The 20,838-nt window shown below is 35.5% G+C and overlaps 1 protein-coding gene across 8 annotated transcripts in view; it reads left to right on the forward strand.

Annotated features, from left to right (window-relative positions):
• The window catches only part of NRG1 (neuregulin 1), a 984,863-nt gene that overhangs the window by 954,156 nt on the left and 9,869 nt on the right, over positions 1-20,838 (forward strand). For 6 of the 8 annotated variants that reach the window (XM_075352470.1, XM_075352475.1, XM_075352471.1 and 3 more), the window contains 5 exons: positions 5,668-5,691; positions 15,046-15,148; positions 15,674-15,800; positions 17,859-17,989; positions 20,329-20,529. In XM_075352470.1, coding sequence (XP_075208585.1) covers positions 5,668-5,691; positions 15,046-15,148; positions 15,674-15,800; positions 17,859-17,989; positions 20,329-20,529 — 586 coding nt within the window. The remainder of the gene's footprint in view (positions 1-5,667; positions 5,692-15,045; positions 15,149-15,673; positions 15,801-17,858; positions 17,990-20,328; positions 20,530-20,838) is intronic. The other 2 variants (XM_075352472.1, XM_075352477.1) reach the window with 1 other exon arrangement.

Here is a 20,838-nt window from a genome sequence, read left to right on the forward strand (position 1 = left end):
TGCTCATTACTTGTAACAAGCAATTGGATGCTCAGGTGGGCTCGACTCGTGTACTAAGTCTACTGGAAGTCAATGGAGAACTCAATAATTTTTCAGGAAGATTTCCTGGAAAAATGCTCGAGTTCCACATTCACTTCCATTATATGTTGGTACACAAGATGCGCCCATCAGAGCATTCCACTGCTCGTTACGAGTACCGAGCACTCATACCTGTTAGGTAAGCAGTAGTGATAAGCGAGCACTATCTCCCTGCTGCCGCAGCCTACCATCCAGCTTTTTCCCACCTTACCCCATCAGGTGACATCTTCTTTGGCTTTCGCCACTCTGCACCAAGTCTTCTGGCTCCAATTAGGCTTCTGAAGTCATGGCATACATTGTGATGTTGTGGCACACATTGCGATATGCACTGCCTGAGGTTCTGGTTTGTTTTTTTTAGACCATAAGGAATATAACATTTGCACTGAATAACTTCAATGCAAATCAAATTTCCCCACTAAATTTGAGCACCGTAGGAGAATTCAAATTTTGGCAGATTTGCTCATCTCTACTATTTGTGTAGATGTGAAAGGGAAAGAAAACATTGTAGAACAGTAATGATTTATAAGTTGAAAATAAATGAAAGCAAAAAAGTTCCAAATATCACATAAGTCATCAATCTTTTTAATTTGTTGGTTTCAGTTGTGTAATTTTCCATTTATAAATGCATGCAGCATGATTTCATGATCAAATATTGAGTATGCACTTACATACAATGTATGTATAGTTCAGTCTTAAACCAATGACTTGACATCATATTTTGTCCTATTTTTATCTTACATATCTAAATACGTAGTATAGAAAGACACCAACATGATTTTTTTTTACATTTATCTAAATGTCTTACACTGAGTAAACTCCAACATAAGAAAGCAAATGAGTAGAAAAATGTATTTTATAATATATTCCTACCTTTGCAACCCAAGAATTAACATCCCTTCAATCACATTTCCAAAACACATGTAGATTATATTGTTAGAAGTTGTAACCATGTAAATGTATTTTTTATGCTCTCAAAACTGAACACGAATGTGTAACTCCCCCCATTAAAGGCGAATGATTTCAAATATTATTACCATCTTCTTAAATCTGTAAAATCACAACAAATCTTGGAAAAATAAGCAATTTTTCAATTTTCTTGATAGTAAAACTCCTCCCCATTCTCAAAAATTAAATCTTTTTTTATTGTTTGTGGCTTACTGTCTAGTCTACAGAGGTTGCTGAACATGCACAGTGCTTACACACTTTTTCCGATAGAGCTTTTCAGCACATCTATGAATCTTTTAGCTAAATCACCAAAATACACTTGTTAAACCATATAGTCAATCACATACCAATCACCGAGAAAATACAATTAAAAAAAAAGACTTTTGTTTAGTCCATTTATAAAATATATAGTTGCCTATATCATATTCAATGGGGAATTAATAAGAATAGAGTGCCCTGATAGAGTGCTCTGTTCTAACTCTATAAAACTCTACAATACCACAGAGCCTAACACTGTTGAATCAGTGCCCCCTGCTTCACGTCAGCTGTGACAGGACAAGAGGTGTCTTTCCGGATAAATATTCAGTTAATACCACACTACACCTTCAAATTTCCCCATGTGAAGAAGATAAATTCAAAACAACCATATCCAGACCTCAAAATTTGGTAGACAAAGTGCTATTATTAGTGCAGGTATGAGCTGACGTTACACTCCAAATATTCCTGCTTGTGCAATACTTTCCAATTTCTCCTCCAAATCACTTCTTCATGGCTCAACAAGATATCCTCAACAAGATCTAAAATCTAAGATATTAGACTAAATCTTACTCAATTTTCAAAACTTGTATCTGTACAAATCTACAGAATTTAAATTGTTCCCCAAGCGCATATTACAAATAGTAAATTATATATTCTATACATCTTGCAAAAATAATAAAATGAACACTAATTTTGTAGTAAGTTCTGGGTCTACAGTGATGAGCAAAAGGGTAACAATGTTTTGAATTTTTGACTTTCAGGCTCTATATCTCACCATACACTACAGCTTCGAATGTGACACTACCTTCATTTTATAGACAATCATCTTGGATATCTCATACAGATATTTGACTTGCAACTATTTAGCATATGATTAGTTATGCAGATTCTTGTCATATTACTGCATTGTTACTGTTTTGCTGATTGTATTTGAAAAAAAAATTCTTCCTGTATACTACACATTACAGCCTGTTCTCACATTCCCTAATAGCTCAGTGTTTTATTAGGTTAATTCCCAACCGAAAGGTCACTGGTTCAAATCGAGAAGCAGCCATGAAGAAGATTTCCCAAGAAAAGAGAAACAGCATCATCCAGCTCATCAGTAGCGGTCTCTTGACCAAGAAAATTGCCGAACTGCATCTTGTGAGTGCCATGACATTTAGAAGAATATGAAATTTTAATCCGTCCATCTATTCTAAAGCCAAGAGGTATACATCCAGAAAAAATATCGGTGTCAATAAGTCAGCTTATCACTAAATGTATCAGTTCTGGTACGACGAACACAGCAGTGGAGGTGGCTCGAATGCTTCTTCAAAGTGAGTTCACATATGTCCATGCAACCACCATGCAACATATTTTACACAAGTCTGGAATGGTGGCCCGAAATAAGGTGAAGAAGCCTCAACTTCAATATCATCATGAGAAATGTCAGCTCGAGTTTGCAAAGAACTATGAAAAGAAGACAGTAGATGATTCAAAATGGGTGATTAAGAGTGATGAGACAACAGTTAATAGACTAGGCTCTGATGGATGCAAAGGAATCTGGAAGAATCAAGGGGCTAATGGATCGAGAAATTGAGAACTGTGAGGTTCAGTGGAAGAAGCCTGATGATATGGGGTTATTTCAGAGCCAAAGGGCATTGGATACTTGACAAGGATCAATGGTGGTCTCAATACTGAGCTATATGTGAGTATCCTACAAGACGAGTTACTCTGTACTCTCGAGTACTGTGGGTATGAAAAGGACAACATTGTGTTCCAGCAGAACAACGACCCGATGCTTATGTTCAGACAAAGAAATGGTTCAATAACAATGACGTAAAGGTGCTGGATTGGCCCCCACAGCCTCCAGACCTCATCCCAATTGAGCATGTGTGGGTAGAGTTGAAGAACACGCTGTATACATACCCAAATTAGTCGACCAGTATGTACCAAGATTGGAACTGTGTAGAAGAGACTCGGGATCAGATCTCGGTCAAGATATGCATGAATCTGATCAAGAGCATGCCCAAAAAAAATCAGGCAGTGCTGAAAGCCAAAGGTGGATTTACAAAATATTAACAAAACAATACAATTTAAATATAGATATTTAGGAGCAAAACAGTAACAATGCAGTGACATGACAAGAAACTACATAACTAATAATATGCTAGAAGTCAAATTTATGTAAGAGATAGCCAAGATGATTGTCTATAAAATGAAGGTAGTCTCACGCTCAAAGCTGTAGTGGACCGTGAGATATGGAGCCTGAAAGTCAAAAGTACAAAACATTTGTTACCCTTTATACTTGTCAGTGTATATGAATTGGATGTGGTCTGCTTACTCCCAATTGTGCAGACTAGAGCAGATGTATACGACTCTGCATATATCCTTTTTTTGGAGACTGTCCAGTTTAAAGTACTTTATCTTATGATTAATGTTGGAAAGCATTAGTCTAAATCCATATCTCTGTAATCACAGAAAAGCATTTTTTTCTGTGATTTCCATAGAAATGCTAATAGATAGATAAATAATAGATACTAATAAGTAATAATCGATAGATAGATAGATCTAGATAGATATAATATCATTATTAGGGATGATCGAATACCTCAAATAATCGGCTTCGCGAATATTTTCCGAATAGGTTGCCGCCATGCGAATATTTGATGCGCAATGTAAGTCTATGGGAAGCCCTAATACTTCCGAATAGTTGTTATTCACCTGTTTTGGCTGCAATGTAAGGAGTCTTATAGCTGCAATGCTCCTCTGGGAAATATGTAAGGAGTCTTATAGCTGCAATGCTCCTCTGGGAAATATTCAAATTGTCTCTTCGGGGAGGAAGGAAATGAACTCTAGTCCCACCTATTGGAAGTAGCAATCCTAAAAGTCAAAAGTGGCCCTTTAATAAGACTTTTCAGATGACCTAGGATTTATGCCAAATCAGAACCTTAGTTTGCAGACACGGTGTTTCGGGATGATTGTCCCTCATCAGAGCAAAGTATGAGATCTGATCTGGCTATATGAGAAGCTATTGTGGGGTCTAAGGGGAAAACTTTTCTCCTTGCGGAGACCTGACATACCAGGTCTCCGCAAGGAGAAAATATTTCCCCTTAGACCCCCCTGGTTTTACATGAAACAGGTTTTGACCATACTTTTTGTATGGGCGAATTATATACTTGCTCTAGATAGATAGATTTACACTGGCACACTTGGGACAGCATATATGACATTCTTTAAGTAAGCACTCTAGCATATTGTCACACACAGTTTAATAAAATACACATTAGCAATTTAACTCCACAGGTAATGAACCAGACACAATGTTCCTTGTCCACCATAATAGAAGGACAGCTGTGAATAAAAATGAAACATTAACTGCTTCCCTTGTGCAAGGTTTAAAGAACAATTTACATTTCTCAGCATGTCATCTTGTTAAGCTACACCGCCAAATTACATTCTGGGTATGCAGATCCATTTCTGATTTATTTCAAATGGAGGCTGCATATTCCTTCTTCTAAAAATAAATTGTTGAAATATTCTACTATAAATGCAAAAATATGTATGCATGCGCATGCTACTAACCAAAGCTTTGTGTGCAACTAATGTCTAATGAGCAGTGTCAATATGGGCTCTCATTAATGGCTGTCTTTGGAAGAAATCTGGATGGATGCCGTTCGTTTTAACGTTCTCCTTTGAAGTGTTACTGATTGATGTCCACAAATCCTGATAATCCAATTTTATGACTTTTTTATTTGTTGTTGTTACATTTGGATTTCAGTGTTTAGTTGCATCATAAAATGACACATACTGTATATTGCTGATACATATAGTATAATGTTCCATATATTAAAGTGCTTACAACTTTTAATGCTTTAAAGCCCATTCTATAGCTTTATGATATAGTTAGAATATAGACTGTAGTTGGGTTTTAGAAGAAAACTACCAATCGTTGAATTTGTTACTTTATATAGATTAGTATATATACATTGTTGAAGCGAAGTGCAGTTAAGCCATTGATATAAATGTACTAAGTAACAATTCTGCTCTAATGTTATCCAATCAAATACATGTTATTAAAGCAATTAAATGTATACTAGTATACTCTAAGGGGATCTTAATGAATTACAATGTATATGAACACTATTGAGTATACATATATAGATGTATACATTCAGATTTCTTCCTGTGTTCCATGTGATATATATATTAGGTCTATGTTTCTACTTCAAATTAAATAAGACATGGACACTTGAGTTGACCATTTACCATCACATGTCTTGTTTCAATGTGCAGACGCAGGGTAGCCATAGCATTCATGTATAATTTGTTTTTGGAGTACAGTGTATTGCTCTTTTCTGAAACTTTTCCCTTTTCTTTCTTTTTGTCAACTTTCTGCATTGGCAGAGCATCTTGGAATTGAATTTATGGGTATGGACCAATCATTCCTTTTAGCCTGCAGATATTAGAGCCTAAAAGCTTAAAACCTTTAAAACCTTCTTTTTTTCCTTCAATTTCTAACCAATTTCCTTATGCTTTGGAAGGGATCATACAGCTATAACATAACGTACAGTAGCCTCCTCGAGACTGTTATTTGTATTTTGTAATACTTAAGCTGTATCACTAGACTAGAGAAATCGTGGTTCACTTTGCTTGCACTTTTACTAAACTGATTCAGTTAATAGTTACTCCTGGTGTATTGAATTGTACAGGCTATGTTTGAAACATTAAACTAATAGACAATAGCTAAAGATTAAAAACACTATTTTGTTCTGAAAAAAAATCCCTGTGAAACAAACGAAACATCAATCCTTACAATTAAATTCCAGTAGATAGAGGATTCTAAGAGCATATGAAAAGGTAAAGACTTAAAGGGAATCTGTCAGCAGGTTTTTGCTAATTCATCCAACAGCAGCATGATATAGGCAAAGAGACTCTGAATCTAACTATGTATGACTTAGATTACTGTATGGAGCTGTTCTGATATAATCTGAGGTTTTAGATTTACCAAAGCAGCAGAGCTGATAGTTCTGTACTGCCCACACCAGGCTCTCAATAGAGATTGTACATTGCGAGTGTGGTGTCAATCACAGGAGGGGCGTGACAGACAGCATGGCACGAGCCACCTGGTCATAGCAATGATAATCACCAAGTAATTAAGCTTTCAGTTTAAGTGAGTGAACAACGGAAAGGAGCCTCATAATTGATGTTTGTTTTTTGACCCCTAGAATTAGCCAATGTCACAGTTTCCCTTTAAATCAGGTTCTTGTGTTACATGTATATTTAAAAAAAAAAAGAAAAAAATTGGTCAATTCTAATTGTCATAATATCACCTTTATTAAAGTATATATATATATATAGTATGCCACAAAAGTGAGTACACTCCTAAATATAATTGGACTAAATATTTTTTTATATATTTTCATGAGATAACACTGAAGAAATGACACTTTCACACAATGTAAAGTATTCAGCATAGAGCTTGTATAACAGTCTAAGTATCTAAGTATGGTGTGCCCTCTAATTAACTACACAGATGGACATTAATATCTAAACAGCTGGCAACAAAAGTAAATACACTCCTAAATGTAACTGGACATATTGTGCCTAAAGTGTCAATATTTTTTATGGCCATTTCTTTTCAAGCACTACCTTTACTCACTTGGGCATGGAGTTCACTAGAGCTTCACGGGAACCACAGGAATCCTCTTCCATCCTCCGTGACGACATCACGGAGCTGCTGGCTGTTAGACACCTTGCGCTCTTTCACCTTCCATTTGAGGATTCCCCACAGATGCTCAATAGGGTTTAGGTATGCACACATGGTTGGCCAGTCCTGCACCTTTAACCTTAATTTCCTTAGAAAGGCAGTGGTCATCTTGAAGATGTGTTTGGGGTTGTTATCATGTTAAAACAGTTTCTGTTGGAAAGTTTCAGAAAGGAGGGGATCATGCTCTGTTTCAGTATGTCACAGTACATGTTGGCATTCATGATTCCTTTAATGAACTGTAGCTCCCTACAGCTGGCAGCACACATGCAACCCCAAACCATGACACTCCCACCACTATGCTTGACCGTAGGCAAGACACACTTGTCACTTGTCTTTGTACTCCTCACCTGATTGCCTCCACACATGCTTGACACCATCTGTACCAAATAAGGTTCTATTGGTCTCATCAGATCACAGGACATGGTACCAGTAATGTCCTTAGTCTGCTTGTCTTAAGCTAACTGTTTTCATGGTTTCTACTGCATCATCTTTAGAAGAGATTTCATTCTGGAATGACAGCCATGCAGACCAATTTCATGCAGTGTGCGGAATATGGTCTGAGCATTGGCAGGCTGACCCTCCCACCATTAACCTTTGCAGCAAGGCTGACAGCACTCATGAATCTATTTTGAAAAGACAACTTTTGGATCTGACGCTGAGCATGCGCACTTAACTTCTTTGGTCAACCATGGCAGGTTTGTTATGAGTGTAACCTGTCTTGTTAAACCACTGTATGGTCTTGGCCATTGTGCTGCAGCTCATTTTCAGGGTGTTAGTAATTTTCCTATAGCCTAGGCCATCTTTATGTAAATCAAGAATTATTTTTTTCAGATCCTCAGAGAATTCTTTGCTATGAGGTGCCATGTTGAATTTTCAGTGACTAATATGAGAGAGTGAGTAGGCAATAACACCAAATTTACCACATCTGCTCCCTATGCACAGCTGAGAAATTGTAACACTAATGAATCACATGATACTGGGACAGGAAATGGCTAATTAGCAAAATGTAGGCATTTTCACTTAAGGGTGTCCTCACTTTTGTTGCCAGTGGTTTAGAAATTAATGGCTGTGTGCTGAGTTATTTAGAGGGCACACCAAATTTACACTGTTATATAAGCTGTACACTGACTACTTTACATTGTATCAAAGTGTCATATTTTCAGTGTTGTCTCATGAAAAGATATAGTCAAATAATTACAAAAATTTGAGGGTTGAATTCACTTTTGTGATATGCTATATATATATATATATATATATATATATATATATATATATATATATATATTATAGACTCATGCCCTGTCCTTTTAGGAAGGGTTTACAGCAAGCCTCCATATTATCACAGGCAGGATTGCAATGACAGGTAATGCATTATACACAACTGATAAAACAGGATCCACTAATAGATGATTTCACACCTAACCCTGCTCCCCCTCCATTAACAATTACCCTTGCACAGGCCAATTTGACTTTTCAATACAGAAGATGACATCCAGTTTCCCACCAGAAAAATCTAAAAATGCCCCAGTAGCCAGCGTGAAAATTGCAAGATTTATTTTCTTATTGCCAAAAATTACAATTTTCTGGTGATGATTCCCTATAAAATAACCTAATCAAATGAACAGGAAATGAGTGCCACAGTTTAAATAATAACAAATATTAATAAAGGGATGGTCTAGGATTAAAAAAAAAATAGTACACTTGCACTTTATTAACAGTGTTATGGCAGTGTATAGTGCGAAAATGCCAGACAAGATTCTTCAGCAGAAGTAGAACTGTTTTTGGAAAAAGAAAGACCCTTAAATGCCTTCTGAATAGAAGAAGATTGTCAGGAATTGGGAAAATCGCCTAATGTTGACTTCACTATATTATACCTATCTGGTGCATTGCTGTCCCTCCCGTTTTCTCCTTTCATATGGATCTTCACTAATATTAATATTAAACTATGAATCCTTACCTATCCAAACTGCTCTGTTCCAGCACCACCATTCCAGTGGTTCTGCCCAGTTCTTCTGTAAGGACATCTTGTCCAATATTCTTGTTTCTATTGCAACCATTGACCTTAGGATTTATGTGCCATACATGACAGTATGACACAATGATTGGCTGTAGCTAACACATAATGATGAACATGATCATTGCTGCAGGAATGGCAAAGACTATTGAGGTAGCGCCACAGAAATGGGGATGAATTGAATAAGCGAGTATTGCTTTTTCTTTATATCGCTCCCTATCCTTATTTTAATTAAAAAAAAAAAAAAAAAACCTCAGACAACCCCCTTCAGACTTTCCCTACTCTTTTCCATGTTGCTTTATTTTCTTCAAGTATTCATTACATTTCACATGATATCATTCATTCTCCAGTACATTTTATTCCTCCATTTAACCTCCATATTCATATTCTTCACGGACCAATGTCATCTTCATCATTTCATGCTCCCCAGTACATCTCACCTTTTATTACCTTAACCCTTTTCCTAAGACATTGCTCTAATTTGTTTATGGTAAAAAACAAACATATGGAAAGCAAAGACATTTGTACATACTAAGTAGAATCATCTAGCTTCTCGAAATACCTTGAAGTCATTAAAGAAAACCTTCCAATACCGTCTCTTATACTATATTTAATTCTAAATCTTCAGTACACATAGATAAATATATTAAAATAAAAAAATAAACAGAATGAAAAAATATAAAAGAAAAAGCAAAGAAAATGATTGGTTGTAAAACCCGCAAGGTCTTTGTATCTAATCAGTTCATCTCTACGGAAAATCTACTGATCAGCAAGTATGTCATATCTTATACATCTCAAAGCTTCATTTATCTGATGAATCGTGACACTATTCTTCACTTTGTTTCTTCCATTGATTTAAGGCTTTCTAGTATTTTATTATATGGCAGAACTGCCAAGTTTAGATTTAGGGCATTCTGCAATATTCAGATACATCATTTTTCAGGCATTAGTGCTTTGAGTTTGATGCACAATATTAGATTTGCATTCAGACTGTCTATGTTTTTAAAAAGTGAAATATACATATACAGAAATGACACACAGTTGCTATTATATACAAAGTGGCATTTAAATTATCACAAATACTAATGAGTGTATATTGGGGAAAGTGTTTGAAATGGTAATCATAATGTATAAGTGCCTAATAATTGGTGTGACTTTTAAAGCTGATGTTGTTGATAGTCATAAGCTTCATAATCTGAAGACTGTCATTGTTCTTTTTAGATCTGTACGATCACATCCTATTTATAGAGTTGTGTACCATGGCATCTCATTTGACCTGTCTAAAGCCATAAACTATCATAGACATTTTATGTTAAAGATTTTTAGAGCTTTCGTTTGATGCAGAGAAATATGATTTAGTGTAGTATATCAGCAATAGATTCTAAAATATTTATTCTGTTATAATTAAAGATAACTTTGAATATTCACAATTTTACCAATATGCCATTTAACACATATCGTAATAAAAGTCATTAATTAAGATCAATGTCTAATGTAGCCTTCGATGAAATTGTGACGGTATGTTTCTTCATATGAAATAAATAACGTTCACAAATAGATTCATCATTAAACCAACAATTGGCTCATTCCAAAGATTGAACAAATAAAGAATAAAAAGAGCACAACAATGATTTTCATTGGGTTAGTCTATAAAATTGTTTAGAAGTCTTAAAGCTTTTTCTGAGATTTATTTAAACTGTTCAAAATAGAATGGAATATTCTAAAATAAGAAATAAGCTTTATTTGCCAGTTGAATCTCCGGTGACACCGGACCTCTGGCCCCCACTGGTCCTTCATCTGTGACGCTCAATACGTCATTTGCATGACTGGTGAAGACAATCACTGGCCTCAGTGGTCACATACCATACATGCAGATTTAACTACTGAGGCCAGTATTTGGTAGCAGTGATCACATGAATGATGTAAATGACGTCATCAATGGATCCCTAAAAGGATGGTTGTGGAGCTAGTGCTCTGAATAATAAGTAATGCTTATTATTTTGATAATCCCTAGGCCTTCCACAAGTTTCCTTTTATATATTCCCAGATAACCACTTGTGGATTAACCCATTGAATGGGGCTAATCCTTACTCTACCGCTCTTGTTGCCGTAACGCACATGTCAGATTTGCAATACTGAGTTCAAAGCCTTAATAGGAGGATTGAATAATTCCTCATCAATCTTTGGCCTGTTGACTATTTCCTTGACAAAACATGAAAGTTGAGATGTTCACCTCATCTCAAGATTCTCTCTGATTATTTTGTCTATTGGTTTTATCAGTTTGTCAAACATACCATCAGTTTAGAGTGTGAGCAATAATTCTAAAATATGTATGTGTCATTGTATGAATTATTTTCTGAGATACAAAATAACAGCCTAAAACAAAGTAAACCACAATTCCAGGTAGCTCAGGGGTTATGCTGTATGAGAAATCTCTTCAAACTCGCTTCAACCTTTTTTTCAAGCATTTCCTCACTCTTTTTTTCCAGTATCAAGCATGCTGTGCCAGGCCTACAGTTGACTCCTTAATTTGTGTTCCTTAACCCTTTTCCTCTGTGAGATTCCTCTCTGACTTTGCCTATCCCTCATGATTTTTTTTTCTCTAATCTGTCTCATTTTGTTTTTCTTTCTGTAATCAAAGCAACTTCCCCTTAGTAAAACCTGACTTCTCTCACTTTATTAATCTTTGCTGTTGTTTTTTGTTTGACTATGTTCATAACTTGTTAACTGTATATTTCATGATCGTGACATTGGCTTGCAAGTTCCTAATTCCCATGCAAGAAGTGCACTGTATCTTAAAATAACTCTTAGGAGGGATACTTACTACATTTTCTAACTAGATTTTCTAACTGACAACTACACCACAATAGTAGTGTATCAATTAAATAATTTGATTAAAGCAAAATTATTTTTTTAAAATATCAATCCATTTAAGACTTTATCCTCGACCTATATTTAATGTTAATGTAGCCCCTTTCTAATATATACTAATGAATATCGTTCAAAAATGTGAAAAAAAGGTAAATTACATAACTTAATATTTTCTACTACTTTTGCTAACTTTTTAATACATGCCTTTCAAGGTATTTTAATGCCTGCAGGCTATTTAGGAAACCTGGGCCATTAAGGATTTGTTTAATTGCAAATGTATTTTCCTCTTTCCTTTAATTTCCAAATCTAATTTAAAATATGTTTCTGCTGGCAACATCATTACCAGTTTCTTAATTCGTAAAGAAATGATAGCAGATATATTTTTTTATGTTTTGATCGGTTAAAAAACAGTTCTAGCAGGTAAGTTCAATTTAGGTGCACATCATTTTAGCCACTTTGGATCCCATTGAACCTGCACGCATTTTCTATATTTCTTTTCCACCATCAGCTAAGGGATTCCCAATGCTGACTTTGGCACCTGTAATAATAAATGATGCCCCAATATACATAAAAGATACAAAATAATATTTGATTAAAATAATAATAAAAATTTAAAGTTTTGCTTTTATAAGAAACCTTTTGAGTTCTAGGTAGAATACACACATAAAACTTATCAATGACATCTAATATAATAATGATTTTTTTCAACAATGACAATTTTTACTAGTTAAAAAAACTTCTAACTGTAAAACTTAAAAAAAAAATTGGAATCAACTTCCAACATTTTATTTCATAATATTGAATATTGTCAACACTGATGGGTTTTTGATAGTTAAAAAAATATTTGAGAAAAGTAGAATAACTGACATTATGGGTTAAAAAAGACTTAAATTCCTGTTTGCTTGGAAACAGCACATTGCATATTTATTAAAAAGGTACAAAAGAAGGGGCTTACAGCAATAATAGATAAGATATTTTGTAAAATATTATGTTGTCTAAGTTATCTAAATAATGTTGCTCCTTACTTTACAAATCATTGAATTTTCATGCTATGATCATAAATCCAATCAAGTGGGTTATTGTGTCAAGTTTAAGGTTTGGCCATTTTCTAATATCTAATTGAGTTATGCTACTCATTGGAATCACCTTAAGGAAATGAGGTGGTGGGTGCTTAAACCTTATTAAGAGAATTTAAGCTTTACAGTCATGTAGAATATAACCTTTCTGAATATTGTGCAGCCTCTAGAGGATAAAATAAGACAGCACATGGGTGATTTTTCGCACTGATATACCATTGGTGATACAGTGGATCTTCTAATGCAGCCATTAAAGTGAATTTTATCACAATATTCAACATTAAATCTTTTTCTACTTTTTGCTAGTAAGTGACCAGGGATTTGAAACCTCAAATTATATTTTCTAAGATACAGTGCACTTCAAATAACAAAGGTCTTTACTTTGAAAGTTTCAGTTGCCATGACTGAAATACTAGTTTGCTTTTAATTAGTGTAATATGTGCAAGCCAATATCAAATGTATAAGTATACTGTACATATTTCTCCGATGTAATCTTGTGAAGGCAGATAATTTAATAAGAATTGCTTAAAATGATTTCTAAATATATTTTTTATTTTGAAATTGCATATTACATGTACAATTAAAACTGCTTAAAAATTAAAGGGGTTGTATGAGATTAGGAAAATATAGTGGAGTTCTAGAAACATCATTCTTGTATATGATATTGTAGTTTACTCTCATTCAAAAGTAAACCAGACACATTTTATGAATAGCAATGAGCGAGCGTGCTTGGTACTGCTCGTTACTTGATCGACCATCAGACTGCTTGGGTACTTGCGGAGCTCAACCCAGTATTGTGTGCGCTCGGCTATTTTATCCATGAAACAACGACCACAAAGCACAGGCTTGATTCACTGCATGATGTGTATAGCCACCTCATGGAGAGCTATTCACAGTCTCTGAAAGGCTCTCGTGGGGGATAAAACAACGTTTTCGGACGTAGTGTGACCAAAACCAAAACAACTTGGACCTCCCTCCCACCAAAAATGTTCTGTTTATGGTTGTCTTTGTGTGGGCGGAGACCTTAAAAAGTCAATCATTGACTTTCTGTAATGGTTTAGTTCTCGCCCATCACTATTTATGAATAGTATTGGCAGTCTTTATAGAAGATTGCAAGTAAATTGTACTAATCTCGTACAACCCCTTAAAATCATTTCATTCATCAATTCTTATATTAATTCCCATGTTGAAAAAGCTATGTTTGGTTCAAAATAGTTTTATCTGAAAATTTCTCACTAGTAGTAACTAGTGATATAGGATATGGACACCTTTCAGGGTATTTTGTTTTATACTAAAAATAATTTTTGCGATTGATTTTGTTAAAATATTTGCAGTGTTTACCTCATATAGCTTCTCTTTTGGACTGTCTATAGCTGGTTAAAGAGTTATCTGAGAATTCATCAGTTAGTTACAGTTGATGGCGGCAGAGTTTGTAAATGTCTTTTTCTGAGCTCTGCTGTTTTGAATAGTGACCATAGACCACATCAAAGTTTTACTGAACGTTGTGGTCATAGATCAGTTGAGAGGAGCTCAGAAAAAGACAGTTGCAAGCTACACATTTTTGAGTCAATTGATAGATTCTGAGTTAACTCAATTATCAAACAGCAATCTGCAAAGAAACAAAAACCCTATAAAGGCAAAATGCTGCAAAATATTTAAAGAAAGCCAAATGCAAAACTGATTTTTATTAAAAAATAAATGCCAGTAAATAAAAAGGCCTCAAAGGTGTCAATATCCTTTAATATAGTTTATTATATTAATTCTTACACACTATAATCTGATTTAACAATAAAAAATTACCCTTCACAAGATCTACATCAGAAATTATATGTTTCATACATTTCTATTGAGACATTTCTTTATTTCTTATTTTTATAATACTTATTTGAATTTCTTGATTTTAGAAATATCTTAAATTAATATACTTATCAACTTTACTGCTTAGTGTATTTAGTAAGTTAATTAGAGGATTATGCTGTGATTTAATGGTGACATATTATAGATGTAGAATGTGAGTACATCTTTTTTTTTATTTTCTATTTTTACCTTTTTAGAAGCCGAAGAATTGTACCAGAAAAGAGTGCTCACCATAACTGGCATCTGTATTGCTCTTCTTGTAGTTGGCATCATGTGTGTTGTGGCCTACTGCAAAACAAAGTAAACATTTTTTTATTATTTATTTTCTTTTATATACTGTAAATACTTAGGGATATTTTATAAAAATAATTTACTTGTTCAAAATATATGTCTTACATTTAAAAATAAGTTAGCAAAAGGTGTAGCTCTATGAGTGTAGATAGGTTTTTTCAACTAGGGTATTCAGGTCAAATTAAATATTGTCTTCTAACATAAGATGACAATCAATTAAATTATAACTGATTTTTATGATGAATGACTCCACAAATCACTTCACTCATAAGTAACGATAACAAAATCAATAAAAATTGAATAGACTAAATCAATCAATTATTTACAAAATAGTTACACACTAGGATAAGAAAATATGGACATTTCTTAATTTCTTTCTCAATTAGCAATGTGTAAGAAATATTATTTTATAATAGGTTAAATTTAATAAGTAAAATAGTATTTTAAGAATGACTTTTATAGAAAAAGCATACATTAACATCAAAGTAGTCACCATGTAAAAAGCTTAATATTCAATTTTAAATATTTCTTTAGGAAACAAAGAAAAAAGTTACATGATCGTCTAAGACAGAGTCTTCGATCAGAGCGGAATAATATGGTCAACATGGCAAATGGACCACATCATCCAAATCCACCACCAGAAAATGTCCAGCTAGTAAATGTAAGTTGTTGTAAAGTAACTGATATATGCAGAATTTTATAACTAGAAAACTTGGTCCTTGGTCTAATTCTGAAAACATCACAGAATTGTATTTTGTAATAGAAACATCTCATTATATTGATGAGCCACTCAATTTTTCGAAATTTAAGGTTTACAGTTCATAAAGTGGTTTATGAGTTTTTAGCTGTCATTGAGATGGTGAATTTACTCATCAATTTTGAGATTTAGTTTGTCAAATATAAATTTTAGGTAGAAGACTCCAATTTCTAGCAATGACAAAAGACTAGAGATCAGCAAACCCGAGGTTTGATTTTCGAATCGAATACCGACTTAAAAAATCAGGCGTTGGGTTTGAAGTTCGGATGCTTTACGTGTGAACTTCACTCGCGAGAGCAATGCTGTGCTCAGGAACACTTGGTGTTCAGCCCTGTGTGTGCCACATGAAGTGTTTGAACGGCTCACACTGGGGGCAACAAGAGCATGATTAGATGTACTGTACAACAAAAAAATATAGAAAGACTGCCCTCCTTCCCGGAAGTGATCTGCTTATGGCTGGCTGTATGAGGAGACTCAAACTGCCAATCAATGATTTTGAGCCGGGCTCGGGCAAAATTCAAACTAGTGGATGTTTGGTTCGATTTCTGCCAGCAAATCAAACCTCCAAAGTTTTGCTCATCTCTTCTAAAGACACCAGTTATGCCACAAATAACTCCATTTTCTACTGAGCAGTGAATATCAGAAAGAAATGAAAAAGATGTTTGGCTTTTGTTGAAGACAAGTTTACCAATGGCAAATTCAGGGCTAGTAAGCATCAACAATTTATATTTTAACCAATCCAGGGCTGGGGGGTATTCCATTATCTGAACTTCCATAAGAAATCTGCTTAGCAGTAGAAACTATATAATAAAAAACGAAAAAGTAGGCACTCCAAAAGTAGTGAAAAAAGTGAGGGCTTTTATTTTCCTGGAAGCAAAACTTCAGTCCAACTCTTAGTCTTTTCAGAAGCTTTTTAATTTGTAGAAATATTTTTGAATATATAGTAGTAAAAAAATATTTCTCTAAACTTGCTATCGGCAACAATAAAAAACCTTTTTTTATATGTGTGTTATTGTCTTAGAAATGTCTTCCTCTCACTGAGAACATTCAATAATATTGTCTTAGAAAGGCACAGGGAAGGATGATATTGTTACTCCAGATCTGACATTTAGTAACCAAAATATAAACACGAATTTACCGATATAAGCCAAGTTGAGTTCAAAGTAATCCTAAAACCTCACCACATTTTCCAAAAATGTACTTACATTATTTGTCGTTTTATGGGGTATTCTCAAGTTTTTAAATTGCTTTAACTGGTTAAACAGCTTGAAAATAAGCAAGTTTGAAATTGACTTGCTTTTTCTATCTGTTGTAATTCTCAGATTTTATCCTTTATAGTGTACAGCTGGTTTGCATGGAGCTTGGCTTCCATACCCTGGCTGACAGTGTGCAGGGTTACATTCCAGGAGAGGGGCTAATGCTTAACATCTCAGCCTTGTATCTCCAGCCCCTTGACTTGTATTCAGCTGTTAGTACTCACCTCCCTCCCCGTTTGCCTCAGCTGCTGAAAAGTTGCAGTTATAAATTTTGCAAAATCACCAACCCTGCAGCTTCCACAGCATCACATCTCTCTGCTTTTGGTGTCCAGAACATTGTGCTTGCTCAAGTGCCCTTTTAGCTCTTTGTGTAAATGCATTAAAACCAGTGTACAAACTCCGGAACAAACCACTGATAGTTGAAAGTGTAGCAACAGAACTTGTGCTGAGCTTTATATTTCTACTAATACTACAGCTCTGCTCACCAGAATTTCCTCTCAAGGAGGAGAGTCAGAAACCAGGAAGTGAGGAAACTGTAAGGAGACTGCATTGCTTTGAGCTGCTCAAGAGACCTCAATAAATGTAAAACTAATGTTAACCATAGTATTCAGCATTCAACAACATCTGTTTATGATCTTACCAATAGACTTTTCTTAATGGTCCAAATATCTACAGTAAAGATTGTCCTTTTTTTACATTCTTGCAGCAATATGTTTCAAAGAATGTTATATCCAGTGAACACGTAATTGAACGTGAGACGGAAACATCGTTTTCAACAAGTCATTATACTTCAACAACACATCACTCCACAACAGTAACCCAAACACCAAGCCACAGGTATGAATGATTTTAATTGAAAACAAAAGTATAATTATTGATATCTATCCAATTAATGGAATAATGAACAAATAAGTAAGGTGATTAAATAATATTTAGCTATTTCAAACTATAGAGGTTGGGAAGAGAGGAGCCATAGAAGAGATGCAGGTTTGTCTCTTGGGAAATTTAGTCTAAGGCTATGTGCCCACGGGGACAGTGTCCTGCGGATATATCCGCAGGACATTCCGCAGGAGCTCCCAGGAAACCGCACCACAACTTCTGTCTGTTTCCATGCTGCGGAATGTCCTGCGTATATGGTGCGGGCATTCTGCATTGAGGATACAGTACCATGGCTTCGGCATTGCATCCTCAATGCAGAACAAGTGCTGCAGTGATCGGGTGTTCATACTTACCTCCATCATGCAGCACCTCGTTTTCCGGCGGCCGTGTCACTCTGTCAGCGTCTGCAGGAGAAGGTGGGCGGGCCTGAACTAGCTCCGGCTGTCACATGACCGGAGCTCGTGCATGCCCCGCCCACCTCTTCCTTCCTGAACCTGGATTCACCGCGCTCCTGAACACCGGACGGAGAAAGTGACTCCGGTGAGGCAGGTAAGTATATGGGACCCTGCGGAGAAATCCGCAGGAATAATTGACATGCTGCTGATTTTTCCGCAGGGAAATCCGAATTATTTCCTCAGCGGAAAAATCTGCAGCGTGGGCACAGCAGTTTCCAAATGCCATAGAAATGGCTGGGGAGTAGCTGTGATGCAGATTTTTGAAAAATCCGCGGAATTTCCGCAAAAAATCCGCGGCAAATTCCGCGCATTTTCTGCAGCGTGGGCACATAGCCTAAAGATACAGAGGGATTGCTGGCAGGAAGTTTAAGATGTAAACTATAAAAGACCACAAGAATGGCTACAAAGGGCTGAAAAAGAGCTAAAAAATATTTTTTAAAAAAGTAACTGTTATTACAGGGAGAGCCAGATAATTTTTTACTTTATATTTTTTTGTCCAGAAAACCCCTTTTAGTTTACATTACAGTTTAAAAGTAGTTAATTTTATTTACATTTTTTTTCAATTACATGTAATATTTATGTTTATAGGGTATTTGTTAAAGGGAATCTGTCAGCAGGATTTTGCTACCTCATCTGAGAGTAGCATGATGTAAGCAAAGAGATCCTGAATGCAACTATGCATCATTTAGATTACTGGGTGCAGCCATTCTGGCACGATCATAATTTTTAGCTTTAGTCATGTAGTAGAGCTGAAAGAGCTGCCTTGACCATACCAGGCTCTCTATAGAGATTATACATTGACAGTGAGATGTAGATCAGAGGAGGGGGAAAGTCGGACTGCTGTGCGTGTGACATTGTAGTCTGAGCAATGAGAAGTCCTGCTGGTTAAGCGACAAATCGGACTGTGACAAGACAGGCATCTCTGAATTTTCTGTGTTAACCCTTGCAGTTTTCTGGCTGCAGCTTACATAGAAAAAACCTGTTGACAGATTCAATACAATTTTTAAAATGTGGTTGGGGCTGAACCACCTGCATGCTGAAAAGTCTAGAAGGGATACTAAGGGGACTTTAGATCTGCAACCTACTTTTGTAGTCTTCTGGGGAGTAAAAGAGCTGTGCTGTAGATACAGCACTGACAGTTAGGAAATGTAGTCTAGAGGCACAGAGAGAGAGAGCTGGCAAGAAGTTCAGAATTTAAACAATGTTAAAAAGGAAACTAATGGTAATATTGGTTATGCCACTCAAGCAGAGCCTGGCTTTTCGGTTGCTGGAGTGTTTCAGAAAAAAAATTCTTAGAAGACCTGCCAGGCACTATAGGTCTGAGGTGCTTTTCCCTGCACCGTTCAGGTGAGTGCCAGGTCTCTCCATATAGGAGGGACATGTCAATCACTTGGAACTATGTGATGAGATATTGGCATGGGGTGGCACTGAACTAGTCTCCTGTCTGGCTATTGTATGTGGCCGGTTCCTCTATTTATACACACCGGTGATTCAGAGAAAAATGTACCTGGTTGCAATCATCCAGCAAGGCTCTGATTCTTGCTGCGCAGATGTTTCAGCAGCATAAATTGCATAACTGGTTCCCCTTATAGTTTGAAAGCATGGTTGTGGCAGAGCTACCTGTATACTGAAATGTCTTACTATAAGGAACAGATAAGGGACTTTAGATGAATATACTGCTTTTGTAGCGCTTAGAGCTTTTAACTTTCTACTCCAATGAGTAATCCTGGCTCACTAACACTTTCCATCATTCAATTACTATGATATGATATTTATTACTTCTCATTGTTTTTTTATGGGATGATGAAAACTCTTCTAAGCATTTGATTCTTATCTTGATAGCTGGAGCAACGGTCAGTCTGAAAGTATTATTTCAGAAAGTCATTCAGTAATTGTCACATCTTCAGTGGAAAACAGTAGACACACAAGTCCAACAGGACCAAGAGGACGACTAAATGGCATAGGAGGTCCCAGAGATTGCAGTTATCTCAGACATGCAAGAGACACTCCAGATTCATACAGAGATTCACCCCACAGTGAAAGGTATGCCATGTCTTTTATGTGCCATTATTTTTCTAAATAATTTAAAAGCTGTTTTTAAAGAATTCATATATTCGATTAATGTTTTACTTTATTCATTGCATTTTTTTATAAACTATCATGGCATTGCATACTGTATGTTCCTACAATATGTGTACATCAAATTGTAATTCAGTAATGATTGAAAGAGTTTACACTTCCCCCTACCACAAGATTGCGTGTATTCAATTTTAAAATGTGATGCAGTATCTCAAGTGAATCAATGAGAAGCATTGCGTAAATTTATGCTCTTTATTGCACTGACAAGCAAAA

Source organism: Anomaloglossus baeobatrachus, chromosome 1 (genome assembly GCF_048569485.1).
Source record: "Anomaloglossus baeobatrachus isolate aAnoBae1 chromosome 1, aAnoBae1.hap1, whole genome shotgun sequence".
NCBI classification, from domain to species: Eukaryota; Metazoa; Chordata; class Amphibia; order Anura; family Aromobatidae; genus Anomaloglossus; species Anomaloglossus baeobatrachus.